Genomic DNA, 18,749 nt, shown 5'->3' with positions numbered 1-18,749 from the left:
TGTGTCAGTAAATGAGGAATATTTGTGGTGTTAAATGAGGAATGATATTTATGGTATTAAATGAGGAATGATATTTTTGGTAGTAAATGAGGATTGATATTTGTGGTAGTAAATGAGGAATGATATTTGGTGTAGTAAATGAGGAATGATATTTGTGGAAGTAAATGAGGAATGATATTTGTGTTAGTAAATGAGGAATATTATTTGTGGAAGTAAATGAGGAATGATATTTGTGTTAGTAAATGAGGAATATTATTTGTGGAATAAATGAGGAATGATATTTGTGGTGGAAAATGAGGAATGATTTTTTTGTTAGTAAATGAGGAATGATATTTGTGGTGGTAAATGAGGAATGATATTTTTGGTAGTAAATGAGGAATGATATTTGTGGTAGTAAATGAGGAATGATATTTTGGTTAGTGAATGAGGAATGATATTTGTGGTAGTAAATGAGGAATGATATTTGTGTTAGTGAATGAGGAATGCCATTTGTGGTAGTAAATGAGGAATGATATTTGTGGTAGTGAATGATTAATAATATTTGTGTTAGTAAATGAGGAATGCTATTTGTGGTAGTAAATTAGGAATGATATTTGTGTTAGTGAATGAGGAATGCTATTTGTGGTAGTAAATAAGGAATGATATTTGTGGTAGTAAATGAGGAATGCTATTTGTGGTAGTAAATAAGGAATGATATTTGTGTTAGTGAATGAGGAATGATATTTGTGTTTGTAAATGGGGAATGATATTTGTGATAGTAAATGAGGAATGATATTTGTGGTAGTAAATAAGGAATGATATCTGTGGTAGTAAAGAGTATGAGTCGAACTGAATCTATCAGTTTGGATAATACTTGCTGTCATGGAGATTATTACAATTTCCGAAAGTTAGTGAGATGTGTTTCCAGATGATGCTGTGGTGGCATTCACATTCCTTCCTGGATTATAAGGCTTTGTTCGGCTATTTGAAATACCAATTGTATTCCGTTGCCAGGGGCACATTTAGTTCCTGACATAAGAATTTTATCGACGATGACGAGTGCATGCAAGACATCGAAATATCGAGAACATGAGTTGGAAACTTGTTTCTGATATTTTGTTTGAACACAGGAAGACAAGTTCCAAGCATGAATGTTTCTCAATGAAAATCATTAATTTACAGTCAATAAGAATTCATTATAAATAGCTACTGCTAGAAATTGAAGGCAGGAATCAAGTATGGGAATTTCTGGATTCTATTAAAGTAGGCCTGTCTGATTATTCGTTGATGCCCAACACAAATGAAGGAATTGGATAAGTTATCAGATTATATGCCTTTAAGATTTAAGATGATATGAAATATTATGAGACAAGGAACTATTTTGAATTATATATGAACACATATAACAACTTGTAAAACATTTCCTGGTGCTTGCAACATGACTTGTCACATTTCTGCACCTTGTAAGTTAGTGACATACTTCTTATAAAAGTATCAGAATCAAGCCGTCAAATTTGCAAATTCTAACCTAAAGTTGTCCAAAACACAACCACCTCAAGTTACAAGGAAAAATTTAAAAAAAAAAAAAAAAAAGGGATTAATGACGATGACAATGACGATGACGACACCACAGGGAAGAATTGGTGCTGGTGTGTTTGTGAGTTACAAATGAATTGAATAAGTTCGGGTAATTTCTACCATTATCTACCAGCAGAGCATTACCACTGTCGACCAAAGGAAAGGGTCTGTCAGGTATGTGTGTGAAGTGTGGTGATATATTGAAGCGAAACATAGCCAATGAGGGTTGATGATATGCGTTGCATGAAGAGAAATTATAAGAACAATACAATGGATGTGTAATGGGACTGTTCAATACAGGATGAGATCAGAAGAAAGTGGAGATGTGTGGAGATTAGAGGATTTGTTGGTTTTGTTTAAAGCATAGTTCAGAAGTGTTAGGTTAGTAAATGTAGAATAGTTGAGATAGCAGGATCAGTTGGAGGAAGTGATAAGAAAAAATGATAAATACCTGGCCAGAGATATCTTAGTTTGTTGTTCAACACATGGCATCATTTGAAACTGACGTTAAAATGATGATGATGATGATGATGATGATGATGATGATGATGATGATGATGATGATGGTTGTTGTTGTTGTTGTTGTTGTTGTTTTTGTTGTTGTTGTTGTTGTTGTTGTTGTTCTTCTTCTTCTTCTTCTTCTTCTTCTTCTTCTTCTTCTTCTTCTTCTTCACCATTCATTCATTCCGTTTGGATCATTCGTTTCTCTTACATCTTTCTATTAAGAATTCTTTCTAGAAGTACATCAGGTATTTACAAGAGGGACCACATAAAGGTTGCCAACATTCCTAAGAGAAAATGTTTCTGTAGAACGAACTGGATTCAAGCATGGCACATCCAGGTTGTCAGTCCATGTTGTCAATCACATAGCCACTGTCACCTTCTAATGATGATGATGATGATGATGACGACGACGACGATGGTGGCAAAAACTTTCTCGCCATTTTACACAGAGTTCTTTAAATATGTCTAAGTCTAACTTATAGTAATCATGCTCTGCAATATATTCCTACACAGAGACAGGAACAAAAGTCGCAAATGTGTTGAGATTATCAATATGACAAGCTTGTATTGAATGATGTCGAATGATGTCGATACAACAAACAGGTATAATACCAAATGAGTGAATAAAACTGGACAATAATTTTTTAATTTTTCAATCTTGTCTCGTTGGTTGGTTGGTTAGTTTTCTTTTATGGCATATCAACCCTTTTCGGGTTATGCGGAATCAAAAGATTTTGAAGAAAAATTTTTTTAATAGAATATATTTGTTGTTTTCAAGTCGGTTTCTATTTAACCCATAGTTGGGACCCTAACAGGTACTACCACTCCGGGTCAGAGTAGACCTGGGAGCAATGGTAATTAAAGGGTGGCTCCACACTCCCCAAAGCCCACAAGCTGGGGCCTCACCACTGGATATAGTTTAAGGTCATATCCAGGACCCCCACTGAGGGACTTTTACCCTCTGCAGGGGAGGGGGGGGGGGCAGTAGGCGTATTCTAATGCCCCACCGACAGGGCCCCAATCTTGTCTAGATTTTCACAACTGATTTAGGATATTTTTTTCACTGTTGAATCAGGAAATGATATCCGTTTCTCTCAATCAGGTCACGTTTTTGTGCTAAGTTGATATGACAAAAAAATATCAAATCTTGTGACAAAAGCAGTTACATTTTTGTGGCATTATCAGCTGATTCTTGTAAACATATAACATTCGAAATATGTGTTTAAGAGGAAAATATGTTTTGCCAACAAGATATATTGATTATCTGATAGAAATATCGATCACTGTAAACTGAATGGATCACTGTAAACTGAATGGATCACTGTAAACTGAATGGTGGGTGTTGATAAACATAAGTACATGTAAATTGCCCGTTGCTTCACCATTGTTCAAACTTAAACCTCCATTTCTTCGAACTCCTGGAATGCTCGGTGGCAGTGCGGTCTCTCTTCATATTCCAACAGTAGTCAGCCATCATTATTGCGTCCCAGCAACCCTGATACCTTCATCTCTTTCAGATCCTGATGGAATCTTTCCCCTGCTCATCACTCATTGAACCCAACCTCACAGAAAACCAGTCCATATGTGAAAGTAGGTAGTGCATCTTCGCACTCATGTTGCAGTCCAGGTTTCTGAAAACAGTCAGCATGTTGTTGACAAGTTCTGCATAGTTTCTGGCCTTATTGTTGCCAAGAAAGTTCTTCATTGCCAGTACAAATGCATTCCACGCTTTCAGTTCCACTTTGTTTATTTAGTTTTCGAACTCTGGATCTCTGATAAGCTGCTGAATCTGATGACTATCAAAGATGCCAGCTTTCAACTTCTCCATGATCAATCCTGGAAAAACCTGGCACAAGTAAGTGAAGCAGTCACCAGCTTTATCCAGATTTATTGATGAACTGCTTGATTAAGCCGAGCTTGATGTGCAGCAGTGGAAAGAGTATTCTGTATCTGTCCACCAGATGGTCGTTTATGACATTCCTCTCTTTGCAAGGCACCAATTCCTCCGGTACAGGCCAGTCCTTCTTTGTATAATGCTGAGCAATTTTTGGAAGATTTTGAGGTTTTATGACTTAAAACTGGTCCCTTCTCGACGTAATCACCCAGAAATATCAGACCTAAATACTTTTTGTCATTAAAATAATCATCTCCAATCAAAACAATCATTCAAAATGGCATTTTACCGCCACCAACTTCGTTTGAAATGCTCCACACATGCATACATGTGAATAAAAGTGTAAAAATGACATAGCTCCAAATCTTGACCTGATTAAGCAAAACCAATGTGATTTTTGAATTCAGCACATCAGATCTGTCCTACATCAGCTGAAAAAAAATGCAGACAACAAAGTTGTTGTTGACTAATGTAATACTTTGCCCACGGATCAAAAGCTGAGTGATACATCCAAGCAGCATTTACTTCAGAAATTTGTACAATTTGAAATGAAAAGAGTAAAACCGAGGAGTTTTCAAAGACTGAATATGACCTTAAACTATATCCAGTGGTGAGGCCCCAGCTTGCGGGTTTTGGGGAGTGTGGAGCCACCCTTTAATTACCATTGCTCCCAGGTCTACTCTGACCCGGAGTGGTAGTAGCTGTTAGGGCCCCAACTATGGGTTAAATAGAAACCGACTTGAAAACAACAAATATATTCTATTAAAAACTTCTTCTTCAAAATCTTTGGTTGATATGCCATAAAACAAAAACAACCAACCAACCAACTTTAAAAGAACAAGATCATGTCCTGGTGGCACAACAAAAGAGTGGCTACCAAGAATATCAAGAAAGATAAGTTTCAGAAAAATGTTAAGTGAAGGGAAGTCTTTAGAAGTCCATACTTAGCTAAGAAGTAAATATCCAATCAATTGAATCCAGAAAAGGAAATAAACAGAGGTGTTAAAAATAAGAAGCCACTTTTTCCTCATTACACCACATGCTTCAGATAAGTAGAGAGAGGACCAGCAAGATCTTGATCATCAACACTTTTCAAAATGCTGGCAAAGACAGTTGTGTCATTTACATGATATCAGAAGATATATTGTAAATTTCTTTAATATAGCAAACGATTTAATAATAGTAATGTATTGCAAACCTTTCTATTATTATTAATTGTTTATGCTTCTTTCGCGGTCTCCTTTTTTAAACGTCTTCTCAATTCAGCCCTAAATACCTCCGCACAGAACACTATTATTAATGCAATATGTGGATTAAATTTTGTTAAATATTTCATCTGATAGCTCCCAGAAATGCCCTCTTAAGTACTTTGTAATATGGGAAAATCATGTTGATATACTGGTTCTTGTTAAATCCCAAAGTTAAGCAACGTTGAACCTGGTCAATACCAGATTGGTGACTATTTGGGAACACCAGGTGCTGCATGTAGGAGAATGTCGACACTTCTCTGCAAGAACTGTAAAAACCTAACATCGTAATCTCTACTGACTGGGATGTATCAGCAACTGTGAACTGCTTGGAAGTGTAATTTCTATTATACCTCCAAGCAGTTCACAGCCGTTCAATTGAGGAAGTGCAATTTCTATTACACTTCCTCAATTGAACCTACCTGGGGTGTATACCGCTGCACACACACTGCTTAATACTTTCTTTTTTAATATTATTTCTTAATTTAATTCGATCGAGTATATAGCAGGTTCATTTCACGTTTCTAGGTCTACTAATAAAATACGAGTTAGTGGGTGCAGATAGATTGACTCACAGACAATCAAACGGATGTATGTTGCTAGTATAGATACCTAATTTAACTGGTTGTTACTTTATTTATTGCAATCAAACATTTTGATTTCTGATTAGCATAGACAATAAGTGCAGATACGCACATGCATGCGCAGAGAAAGAGGGAGAAATAAAGGAGTAGAAGGGGTGAAAAGAAAAGAGGGGTAAACAAGCAGAGAAGGAGAGATGAAGAGCAAACACATAATGTTTCCTAACTACATAATAGAAACGTGAAAAAAATGGTTCACAAATAAGGAAGATAAACAAAAAACCATTGAAAATGATAACGAAAAGATAATAAATAATTATATTAACTAATTAAGACAAAACTCAAACATTTGAGTGCGTTTAGAGTTTCATAGTACAATCAGCATTAAATAAGTTATCATAGAATTAGATCTATTTTCGTATATCAAATGTCCTGATTCATTAAACCTAAGTGAGACATATTTAACAGATTGGGTCCTATTTCACTAAAATAATATAAAATATATATTACACTCAAATAAGACCATCTTCAATTAAACAAGTCATGTTGCAATTAAATGAGAATTCAAAAATACATTTACATTCAAATAAAACCAACTGCATAATTCAAATCGTTTCCATATCAAATAAGATCCATAACTTTCAGATAAAAACCTTTATAATTGTATTCACATTAGACCGGTCTCATTCAACAAGGGTCCGTTGTATTCAAATAAGATCATTTATGCACACATTAGACCCTTCTTACCTAACAAGATTCCTTTGCGTTCAAATAATCAAATAAGATCCATTGCTTTCAGATTAAACATTTTGCACAGGAAAAACACCATTCGTCATTAGACAAGGCAGATTGTATTAAAAAATACTCATTTTATATAAAACCAATTGTATTCAAATCAGACACTTTACACTCAAATAAGACCCTGTACATTGCACCTAAAAAGTTCTGCACTTAAACGAGATGCATTCGAATACAATGTCATTGCACCTAAATAAGACTTACTACAAACAAATAAGACCAACTGCATTCAAATGGGTTCAGTTGTTATGAGACCATCCTTACAAGCATTACCTTCTTCCTTGGAGGTGAATAATATTGTGAATACTCGTTGGTCATGATACCATTCTGTTTTTCTAGATGAATAATGCAGTATCTGTTCTATTGTCATGATAACATCTTCCCAGGTATTATGCACTTCTTATCATCATCTTTTAACTGTAGTCGAGATGATGGAGTTCACACACTCATGCCAGATATCCCAGTCCTGCATGACTGCTTCCATGTCCTGCCTCTCAACATTGGCATACCTTGCAATGATATCTGAGTATGTGAGCATTCTGCTTCTGGAGTGCATAGTCGGGTTCCACAGATGTAGAGAAGGAATAACTTCATTTACTGCTCTAAAAGAATGGCCTGCAAACTGAACACATCTTGCTTTGACAATAGATGATGCAAATGGAAGTTCGCCATATATTTGTTGCTTGGTCGGATGGGCGTTCCATGAGATTTTGGTCTCTCATGAGAAATATATGTACTTTTCAGGTAGGCTTTCACCAACACCGAAAACGAACAAACAAACAACAAGTTTGATATTTTGGAAAGTGTTCATTTTTCTGAACAATAGAGGAGTATGGGCTGTACACTGTGATCTCTACTGAAGAGTTGTAGAAGAGACTTTGCAATAAATTGGCTAATTAGTTCAATGTCATTGGCAAAATCAGTATCGATCAGATGGATAGCTGGATGATGCAAGCTTTGTCGAGATTATATCTGATACACCTTTGTGTGGATCATGTCCACAAACATGTGCAGGATGTAGTCCACAACAAAAATGAAGAAAAGCGCAAGTGTGTATACCTGCTTAGATCGAAAATGGCTCAGTCTTGCCATCAGGTGTTAATATGGTTGAAGTTGTTTCAGTGTAAAGAACATTGATAGCAGCAATTATCTTTGTCGGTGTAGCATATAATCCTAGAATTTCAGACATCTTATCTTTATCAACCGAGTCAAGCACTTTTGAAAAAGCAACAGACACAAAAGCAAGATCTACGTTGAGGGTTTGTGACTTCTCTAGGAGTCTGCGAATGTATAATATTTGGCTAAGGGAGGGGGTAGTGTAGTATCTTTTCTGTTGTTGAGAAAATCTTCACAGAAATTACCTCTTTCTTTTTGTTTTTTTTTGGGGGGGGGAATATATCTTCTGTTGTCATGAGATTATCCTCCCAGACATTACTTCCTCCTTAGAGGTGGGGGGGGAGCAATGCAATATATATTCGTTTATCAAATATACTAACTAATAGTCAAATATTTTTGCTAATACTACAAGGAGTGTTCCAAAAGTAATGCCTCCTGTGTTTTTATTCCGCCTGAATGGATCAGAGGGGATTGCAAATTGCATTGTTATGATGACTGAACTTATGCATTCATGATCTGAAAATTTCATCTCTCTCTTACAGATATTGACGGTGTGAGACTCTAAGAAAGCAACCCCTCTCATGGACATATGTCAGAAGCCAAAATGCATCATTGAATTCCTGGCAAAAAGTGCATTGAGAATGGTGGTGACTATGTAGAAAAATAAATTCTGGAGCACAAGAGGTCGCTTGTTTTAATGGTACCACTCTTGTTTTCGTAGCCCTTTAATTTTGTGAATTAAAAATAAATAGGTTTTACTTTTGGAACCATCCTTGTATTGAAAACTATTGAAAAATCTCAGATACAATAATTAGAAGAAGGCCGAATTAAATGAAGGTCAAAAAGCATATTGGACGTCTCATTCAGCATACTATTCAGCCTTCCTCGGGTGTATTTAGGTGTAGACGAAATTTTTGAAAGATATCAACACTGATGAGGATAATAATCTGAAGAAAAACAAATGTAAATATTGATCACTCATTGTCGGAAAAGGTTCAGGTGAAAAATACCATTGCCTTTTGAGTTTTAGTTAATTCTATCAGAAATCCATGGAAATCCCATGATTATTTTTGGAAAAATCCAAATATTGTGAAATGTGAAAATTCTAAATGATAATTATATTTTATACTAAAAATATAAGAAAAATATTCAATTTTAGCTTTAACTTCTATATAACGTATAATGAGATTTTCTTCTCTTTATTTGGTCAGAATAGTTTTCTAGCCAAAACTATATATATAAATATATATTTCGTTATAAGATAGGAGAAATAGTGGTTGGTTTTTTAAATTCAATTTTGAAAATTTTCCAATCAATGCCTTTACGTGACAGAAAACATTTATTTTTACTATTAGTTAATTAGTTTTTGTTTTATTTGTTATTTTATTAAAACTACAATAGTGTAAAAAGAAATGAAATTTTATGAAATAACCAGAATGCATTTTGCTTTATTCTTAAACAAGTCAGTCATTTTAATCTTTGAGTAATAGTTTACAAAAATAATTAATTATTTTATGACTCTTGGAAATTTGAAAGGAATTGGGAAATATTTGGATTTAACTTTTCAAATTCTGTTTCAAAAAAAAAAAAAAGAAAAAAAAAAGGAAATCAATGACTTCCGGGCAACGCCAGGTAGAAACAGTTAAATTTGAATAAAGTTATTGGCATAAATTTTGTCCCTAATATTCACAAAAATACAAATTGCATTTAGTAGTCCAATAAACATCTGCTATAAGTATTACATGCAAATGATATAAATAACTGTCTACCATGGATTCGACCATATTTTACTAATTTCCAAATGGACGATTTTTGTATCACATTGTTACGGTTTTTACTCATTTTTTCTTTTGTAAATTTTAGTTAATAAATTTCTTAGCAAAACTGTTCTAATTAAATTAACTTGGAATGTAAAAAAATCACTTACCGTCTGCTTCTTGTTTACATATACAAATAAACCTCTACTAATACTAATACTGGACTGAGTTTTAATTACCGAAGCTTTGAATTAATGTTAGTCTAGCGTCACTGAAGAGCTGTGATACAGTGAGAGTCTGTATGTGGATAACTATATAAGCCTCCCTTTTGGGTAGAGCACTTTTGTAAAATTATATCGCATGCTACTTAGCATAATGTGAAGTATTTTGTTTGTAAACAGACAAATGGAGAACTTTAACAGAAGCGCTCAGTGCTTATATACAGACATTGGATATACGATGTACAAGCACCGAGATTTGGAGGTAGAACTTCCGACTATCAACTAGATGGTTGTAGGTTCGAATCCTAGCTTGGGATAGGTGCTAGTCTAGTTGCACTGAAGAGCTGTGATACAGCAAAACAGGCAATCTGTGGATGACTATTATACTTTTGTTTTATGAAACGACAAAAGCTAATTTTTTAATGAATTTTGTTTCGTTATATTTCAATATATTTTGATTTTTTTATGGACTTAACCGATAATTTAGCTTAATGACCCTAGGAAGAACTTAAATTTTATTACTTATGAGTTTATGGGAAGCATTTGTTAATATTGGATTTAACGACGACTTTGTCGTTATCCACAGGGAAACAATTTAGTGGTAATGTGTTCCATGGATGAAAAATTATGGGAAAGAAACTCACATGAAGGTTTTTTTTTCACTTGTGTTAGATTTTCAAGTTCTTGCTGTGAATATCTTACAGGGAGGAATCAGAGATTAGAGCTCAGTTTAGCATCTTTCCTGAAAATAAAAGAGAAGGCAGCAACGTCTCTTCTGCAAGAAAGGAGTTATAGAGAACAGAAGACATTATCTCCCAGATTCCAAAGTCGATTTTGTAGATTGTCTAACCAAAAATGTCTCAGTCGTTTTCAGTACATCGTTTTGTTTAATCTAACAAAGTATAATCAAGTGTAAAACGTGTGATTCCCCTTTCTTTGAAGTAATATCGATTATACATCACATTGTCGGATTGGAATTGATTTAATATCTAAGCGGCAATCGCTTTGTTCTGTTCATTTAACCAAAAAATAATAACTTTATGGAAAGGCAAGCATTTAAAATGACTCTTATTTTACTTTTATTTATGACTGTGCACAGAGGTGGCTTCTATTTTCTTCGCAATGTTCTGAGGAAATAATGTTTTCTCATAGAAAAGACGTTGCAAAACAAACACCCTCTCTAAAAAGTCAAACGTGTATGTTTTTTATTTCTATATTTTTTTTCTGTGTTTGTGCAAATTTGTGATGATTTAGACCATCGCATTTCAGGTGAAAACATTGCTTACGTGTTATGTAAAAATTAATATAAATTCCACAAATTACAAAAAAATGATCCCATAAAAAAAGTAAGTAAAAATAAAAGTTACTGAGTTTATGGATTTATAAAGTTTTATTGTATATTTTAATGTTGAAGAGTTCTCAAGACGCATGGGAGTTAACTGCAATCGATCATTTTGACTAAATAATTGTAATTCCGCCATTTTTTAACACAAATTGTCAGAATGTACTTGTGGATGATTTTTGTTAAACATACATCTAGCAAATCTTTTAATAGTTAATTTTTCGTAATTTTTTGCATTTATATTATTTTCGACATGACACGTAAGTAGTACTAATGTTTTCACCTGAAATGCGATAGTTTAAAACATCGCTAATCTGCACAAGCACCGTTATTTTTTGTTTTGTTTTTTCAAAATTAAAAAGTTGTTAGAACGTACCTTTGATCGCTTGCTGCGATTCTTCGGGGGTAATTTTATATCCAGATAGCCGGCATGTTCCTCGCCTCTCATGGTTCTGGTTTACTTTTTAAGATAGCACAAAGTATTGACGCAACTCACAAAATCTTCGTAGGAATTTGAAAAAAAAAATCCAATATTTAGTAAGGAACTGGACTGAACGCTCCACTCACCGGAGGCAAAATTGTTACTCATTCGAAATTTGCAGTCATTTTTGTTGAGCTGTTCGGTTTATTCGTCATACAAAAACCGACTAACATGAAAAATTATATTTTTTCAGAACGAAGTTAATAAGCCCAAAGTTCAGTTCTGCTTTGTCGGTGTGAACCTGTACAAATCTGTGCATGCGTGCTCTGTGTGCTTCTCAGTTTTACTGAATACTTATCTAGACTGATTGAATTAGCATCTACATTCGAGAGCCTATCTCCTCTTTTTTTACTTTATTTTTCTCTGTTTTCTTATCTCTGTGAGTTCTTTATCAATATCTGCAAAGTGACTGGGTATACAGTGATGTGTGGTGTGGTGTGGTGTGGTGTGGTGTGGTGGTGGTGGTGTGTGTCTGTGTGTGTGTGTGTGTGTGGTACGCTTTGGTACGGTTTTCATTTCATTTGTATTTTCTGTTTTACGATAAATCAACCCTTTTGCGGTCATTTGGTAATGATGTGGTTATTAGCCCTGGTTGTAGACTTGACATATCAGATTCCTCTTCTGTAATTCATTTTCATTAATATTCCTGCGATATATATATATATATATTGTTGGAATTTTTTTTGTACCAATAATGGTGCATCCCCCCCTGTTTAAATTTATTATTTTTTTATCTGGTTCTTATATATGATTTTTAGTTTCGTATATTTTGGATTTGTACGAAACCCCCTTTAATTTGAGAAAAAGGAAATGTTAGCTCTTTGATGACGTCACGAGCCCAGCGCGAGATTCTTTCTCTTTTGAAATTCTGCTGACGTGGAGAGTGAACGTGGTTCATTGCCCGGCGCTGAAAATGGAATTTTGATGAGCCTCCTTCAAAGAAGAAAACCCGGCAAGAAATTAATACCCGGCTGTGACGAGACAGACTTCTGAAAATTAACTACGTGACTACGGTTTTGCGCATATTTTAGAGGGAGTGAAATTGTTTTAAAGAAAATACCTTTTTACGTGACAAGGAATTTTGGAATCCCCTATCTGGACAAACGACGAGGTCTTGCTCCTGAAATTCATCTGTGTGTCTATGGTTTGTACGCAAACATGGAGGAAGAGAAAATTCTAAAAGGACTAAAGAAAAAGAGAAAGGCGCGTGCCTGACTGGCTTTCAATTTATGAGTACGCTCCTAAAATTAATTTCATATGCGATGTGATTAGGAGATACTATTTTGTATATAATTATTGTATTCGTTAATGGATACACACAACTTCTTTATAAGAACCAGTGTTGTTGTTTTTTTTTTTTCATAATATGTTACCTTGGGGTTTCATAAGTTTAATGCCCGCAAAGGGAAAAATTTGCAACTTATTACCGTAAATAAAATTTCTTCTTTGTTTCAAATCAAGACCTTTATATTTCATTCTTCACCCCTCCCCCTCTTTTATTCCACGCTGTTATTTTTTTTTCAGCTTAGTTAATTTAGCGTCAAATTTATCTGGAAGCAAGATAAATTCCGACATTTTGCAAATTTTTCTTGGTGTAAAAGTAGTTTGGGAAATTTCTGCTTTTGTTTGAGGGCATTTAAGCAAATTTATTATTCCCTTTTTCGGAACGCTTTGAAAGTAAAGTATATTCCCTTTTCATCGAGATACGTTAATTCTCTTTCAGTAAATGCATTTTGTAAACTTTGTCTATATTAAATACATTTAGCAATTTTTCGTCCCTTATTTGGGACACTTTGAAAATTAAGTGTACCTTTTTCTAATGGAGATACGCTTTAATTCCTTTTCTTTCAAGTTAGGATTGAATTTAACCTCTTGAAATTTCTGTCAGGTAGTGTCAGGTAGCGAAGTTAATCGCTACCTGACACTATCAACGTCACTTAGATTCGTTCGAATACTGTGAATTTCTTCTGTTATTTAAAGGCATTTTCCAAATTTATTTTCCCCTATTTAGAAGAATTTTGTAAGTTTACTGCTTTTAGTTGAAGGCATTTTACAAACTTGTGTTCCCTTATTTCAGAATACTCTTCAAATTAAGTGGCCAGTTATCTCAAATAATTTAGCGAACTAAGTTACTATACGCCTTGTATGATACGACGCGTATGCCCTCCTTCTATTTCGAGACGTGTTTCTGTTACTTCCTCGTCCACAACACGTCTTATTGATGCTTTCCCTTCCCACTTGTAACTTAGCGTGTCTCTCAACGTCCTCATAAAACATTCGACGACTGCTATGTGCTGAATTTAGAAAACGTGTAATGTAATTTAGTGTTTCCAACGTTCGACTTTCGCTTAACAAAAATTCCCGAATTTAGCATTATGTACGTCTAGTGTCTTCATTCATATCTGACTAATATTTTACGCACAACCTTTCATAAATATTTTTCTTAATAAAAAGATTAAGCATTACGCATACTTTCCATTTTCTACCTTTAGAATTGAAGTTTTAACTTTCGTAACCCTCCTTCGAAATATAATTTACATTTTACTTGCTTTAGTTGAATTTCCACGGGTATTGCGATTTACGTTGGGAGAAACTATAGCATTTTCTGTCCCTAGTCAGCGAATAAGAAATCCTACTAGACTGAGGTAACTTTATTTTCGTCCTAATTCAGCGTGTTCGATATTTTTCGGAAGCTGGATTTTCCCCACTTTAAGAAATGACTTTTATCTAACTATACCCTCATGGGGAGACTAGTAAATAGAGACGCTGTGTCTGAAACCAGTGTTAGTTATATGTTGGTATTTTCCTTCCCTCAATATATATATATATATATATATATATATATATATATATTTAATTATTTTTTTACTATAAAAGAAATAAGTATATACCCCATTATTTTGATTTAATGAACACGTGTGTTCTCTCACATGTGTTAAATGTTTCAGGGTTGTGAATTAACCAGACGATATTATTAGAAATATTATATTATTCGTTGAAGATATTTATTATAATTTTCTATAGCAAGTTTATACTCATTTGCTTTGCGGACTGTGTTATTCTGAGAATTTGTTAAAAGACGAGTTCTGACCCGGAGTGGTAGTACCTGTTAGGGTCCCAACTATGGGTTAAATAGAAACCGACGTTAAAACAACAAATATATTCTATTAAAAAAAATTTTCTTCAAAATCTTTGGATTCGGCATTAAATAACCTGAAAAGGATTGATATGCCGTAAAACAAAAACAATCAACCAACCAACCAACCAACCAACCAACCAACCAACAGTTTCAGTTTTAAAAAAAAGCAATTAAGGAAATGCGTAAATTAGTATGAATTAATAAAATTACGAAAAATGTTCCATTAATTGAAAGTAAAAACAGAAATTTTAGAGGTTAGGGATTCTCACCATATATGAACTGTTCAGAGTGATCAAAATCCGTGGTAGCAGTCCTAGCTGTTTTCGTTTGTTGTTCAAGTCTTCCTCTTCTTTTCACCTCTTTCGCCAATAGTATTAAAGTAAATTCCAGTTTTATGTCGTCTTTTTTAACGTGTAAAATAAGACAATTATGACTTTTTTCACTTCATTTCACTTCTTTGAGTATTAAGATGTTAAGAACGGCGTTTGCAATAGACATCCCAAACTCCCCATGTTAAGAACGACTTTCGGAATACATGCCACCAACCTTCCCATCTTAAGAACAGTGTTCGGAATAGATACCCCCAACATCCCTATATAAAGAATGGTTTTCAGAGTAAACAAACGCTTTTTGTTTTGGGGAGGGTTGGAAAAATAATTCCCACAAATTTAACTATGATAATCGTTGTCAGCATATCTACCCACAGATGCAAAAAAAATGGAGGGAGTGGCAGTGTCGGTAGGAAATAAGTAGATTTGTTTATCACGCATATGTACAAACCTGGCAGCCAATGACTTACAATGCATAATACAGATCTTTATATCTCTATAAGTACTTGTTTCCGCAAAATTTGAATGAGATTTTCTTAATCAGCATAGTCGAAAACCTATCATAATCGCCATTCTAAATTATGGAGGTGGACCAAATGTACAAATTTACCCCTCACACATAAAAAAGTTAACGTATGTGCAATGTCGATAATCCAGTAGATGATACTGCCGAAACATTTATTTTTAATTCGGCAATGATGATTACACAGGTTTAAATAAAGTATATTTAAATAAAGTACATGAAAAAAGTAACTATGTCTGAAATATATAATTAATTACTGAGACAAATGTACAAAGTGAGCGAGAGAGAGAGAGAGAGAGAGAGGAAATTATGTTTGTTGTTTTTTCTTTGGCAGCGCCATGAAGAAATGTAAAAAGCGAGTGAGAAAGAGAGAGCAAGAGAGAGAGTTGAGAAGAATATATACAGAGAGAGGGAGGGAAAGAGACAAAGAGAGAGAGAGAGAGAGAGAGAGAGAGGGGGGGGGGAATGCAAACTCATGCCGTTAAATGTAAGAAAATGAACGCAGCAATTTACTCAGAGGGCAAAAGTAGGTATCATTGCGACGTTATATTTGCGTTCGTTTAGTATACGAATGCCATTCATTCAAAATATAGGAATGATCAGAGGTCAGCCAATCAAATTAAGTGTATTTAGTCTGAGTAAATTTTGTTATTTCTGAAACGGAAAAGGGAAATATTATATTATGTTTAGGAGTTTATGATCCAGTTACAAAGGGTAAAACCCCATATCTGCCGAAAGTGGAGCATTCCTCCCGATGATAGCTGGGGCGGTGGGAGGATTTGATATTTAGAGCGAAAAATAGGAACTACTTCCTCTAAAGATGGTTGCAATTGTGATGATGTTGCTCCTATGATGAAATGAAGGATTTTATATTATAACGACTAAATGTGTCTAAAATGGTGTTCTAAAGTTACATAAGATAGTGGCTAATAGTCTAGACATAATAATTTTTTTATGTGGCATCTTTTGTTGCAAACCTACGGTATTTTGGTTCAGAGGGCAATTTTTGCAATCAAAATATTATATATGGAAATGGAGATTATTATTATTATAAACAATTTCAGCTTTAGTTTCGATCCTTTCTAGAGTTTTCTTATTTTTTATGTAACTGCCATAATCGTTTTTTACTCAAAGATTTTCTGATCCGTTCTGATAATTTCTTGATGTCTTAGCAAATTTATGATGGATTTGAACGGATCAGTACGTGTTTGCATAAAAAGCAGTAATTGCAGTTTCATCAGCCAGTTCTTGCTAGAAACAAGAAAATCCTTAAGAAACTACAAAAGTTCAAACTAAAGTATGTATAAATAGAAATTATTTATACTATTTAATGAAATATGCTTAAAGAAGGAATGCTGCCCATATCAGGTGTAACAGTAAAATTGTCAATCATAAAATACGATCCTTTGGATTTTTGCAATGCCAACGGGGTTACACAAGCATATTTTGCAAGATCAGAGGGTTCTCTTCTGTGAGCACTGATTTTTTTCTATCCCACTTTCCGACCCTAGTGTCACAGTTCGTGTGATGGGAGAGAACTAAATGCCTTAGTTTATTGTTAATCGCCTGAGACGCCCCGGCAGAAATTTTGACAGCGCTGCATGGGCATCTTTTGTGGAGTCTGGGGCTCTTCCTCTGGAGTGCTCACCACAGTTCTTGCTGTAGAAGAAAAGTAAATACCTCAACTCAACTCGAGAGTTAGGAGACCTCCTATCCTGATTTGATTCTCATCAAGTCGGCGGACCCAGTCCCCATGAGAATAAGAGGTAACAGCAGTACTCTCTCAAACAGCCTTTTTCAGAGTTACTCAACATACTGTAATGTATACATAATGTAAATCACAAACTACAAGTAATGTATTAGATAATGTAATATATAATGTAAATCACAAACTACAAGTAATGTATTAGATAATGTAATATATAATGTAAATCACAAACTACAAGTAATGTATTAGATAATGTATACATAATGTAAATCACAAACTACAAGTAATATATTAGATAATGTATACATAATGTAAATCACAAACTACAAGTAATATATTAGATAATGTATTACATAATGTAAATCACAAACTACAAGTAATATATTAGATAATGTATACATAATGTAAATCACAAACTACAAGTAATATATTAGATAATGTATACATAATGTAAATCACAAACTACAAGTAATATATTAGATAATGTATACATAATGTAAATCACAAACTACAAGTAATATATTAGATAATGTATACATAATGTAAATCACAAACTACAAGTAATATATTAGATAATGTATACATAATGTAAATCACAAACTACAAGTAATATATTAGATAATGTATACATAATGTAAATCACAAACTACAAGTAATATATTAGATAATGTATACATAATGTAAATCACAAACTACAAGTAATATATTAGATAATGTATTACATAATGTAAATCACAAACTACAAGTAATATATTAGATAATGTATACATAATGTAAATCACAAACTACAAGTAATATATTAGATAATGTAATATATAATGTAAATCACAAACTACAAGTAATATATTAGATAATGTATACATAATGTAAATCACAAACTACAAGTAATATATTAGATAATGTATACATAATGTAAATCACAAACTACAAGTAATGTATTAGATAATGTATTACATAATGTAAATCACAAACATTATGTATTACATAATATATTGCATAATGTAAATCACAAAATACATGTGTGGCATACACATTCTACTCTCTACTACTGCCTGTATCCTGGAACTCTACCTCACAGCCTTCTGCTCTTGTTCCTGAACCTGCTTCTATTCCGGCTCACGTCCAGCGACTCCAGCTCATTCCTGCCACCTCCAGCGCTTCCAGTTCACCCCTGCAGATTCCAGCGACTTCTGCTTACTCCTACAGACTCCAGCGCCTCCAGCTTTCTCTCTGCATCCCTCAGCTTACTCCTGCAGGTCTAGTGCTTCCAGACACAAGCTCCTGCGAACTTTGACGTCTGGCTACCAGCTTTGGTTTCCATCGATGTCCAACTACCAGTTTCCAGTGCTCATTGACGTCAAGCTACCAGTTTCCAGGGTCCACTGACAACTAGCTAACAGTTTCTGACGTCCAACTACTTGATCTTGTGCCAACTGACGTCCAACTACTTGCTCCAATAACCATTGATGTTCAGGTACCCGTTCCAGTGTTCACTGATGTTCAGCTACCTGTTCCAGTGCACATTGACAGCTACCAGTTTTCAGTACCCACT

General features: G+C 34.2%; 1 protein-coding gene across 1 annotated transcript in view; it reads right to left on the bottom strand.

Annotated features, from left to right (window-relative positions):
- LOC145295333 (uncharacterized) overlaps nucleotides 1-11,827 on the bottom strand; it is a 47,508-nt gene extending 35,681 nt beyond the window's left edge. Inside the window, exon 1 of the mRNA XM_080141458.1 lies at nucleotides 11,394-11,827. Coding sequence (XP_079997584.1) covers nucleotides 11,394-11,465 — 72 coding nt within the window. The 5' untranslated portion in view covers nucleotides 11,466-11,827. The remainder of the gene's footprint in view (nucleotides 1-11,393) is intronic.
- Between the last annotated feature and the right edge of the window lie 6,922 nt (nucleotides 11,828-18,749).

The sequence above is a fragment of the Euprymna scolopes genome, chromosome 2 (genome assembly GCF_053919585.1).
Source record: "Euprymna scolopes isolate OS-2025 chromosome 2, ASM5391958v1, whole genome shotgun sequence".
Taxonomy (NCBI): Eukaryota; Metazoa; Mollusca; class Cephalopoda; order Sepiida; family Sepiolidae; genus Euprymna; species Euprymna scolopes.
This window is presented reverse-complemented; position numbering and strand designations above follow the sequence as displayed.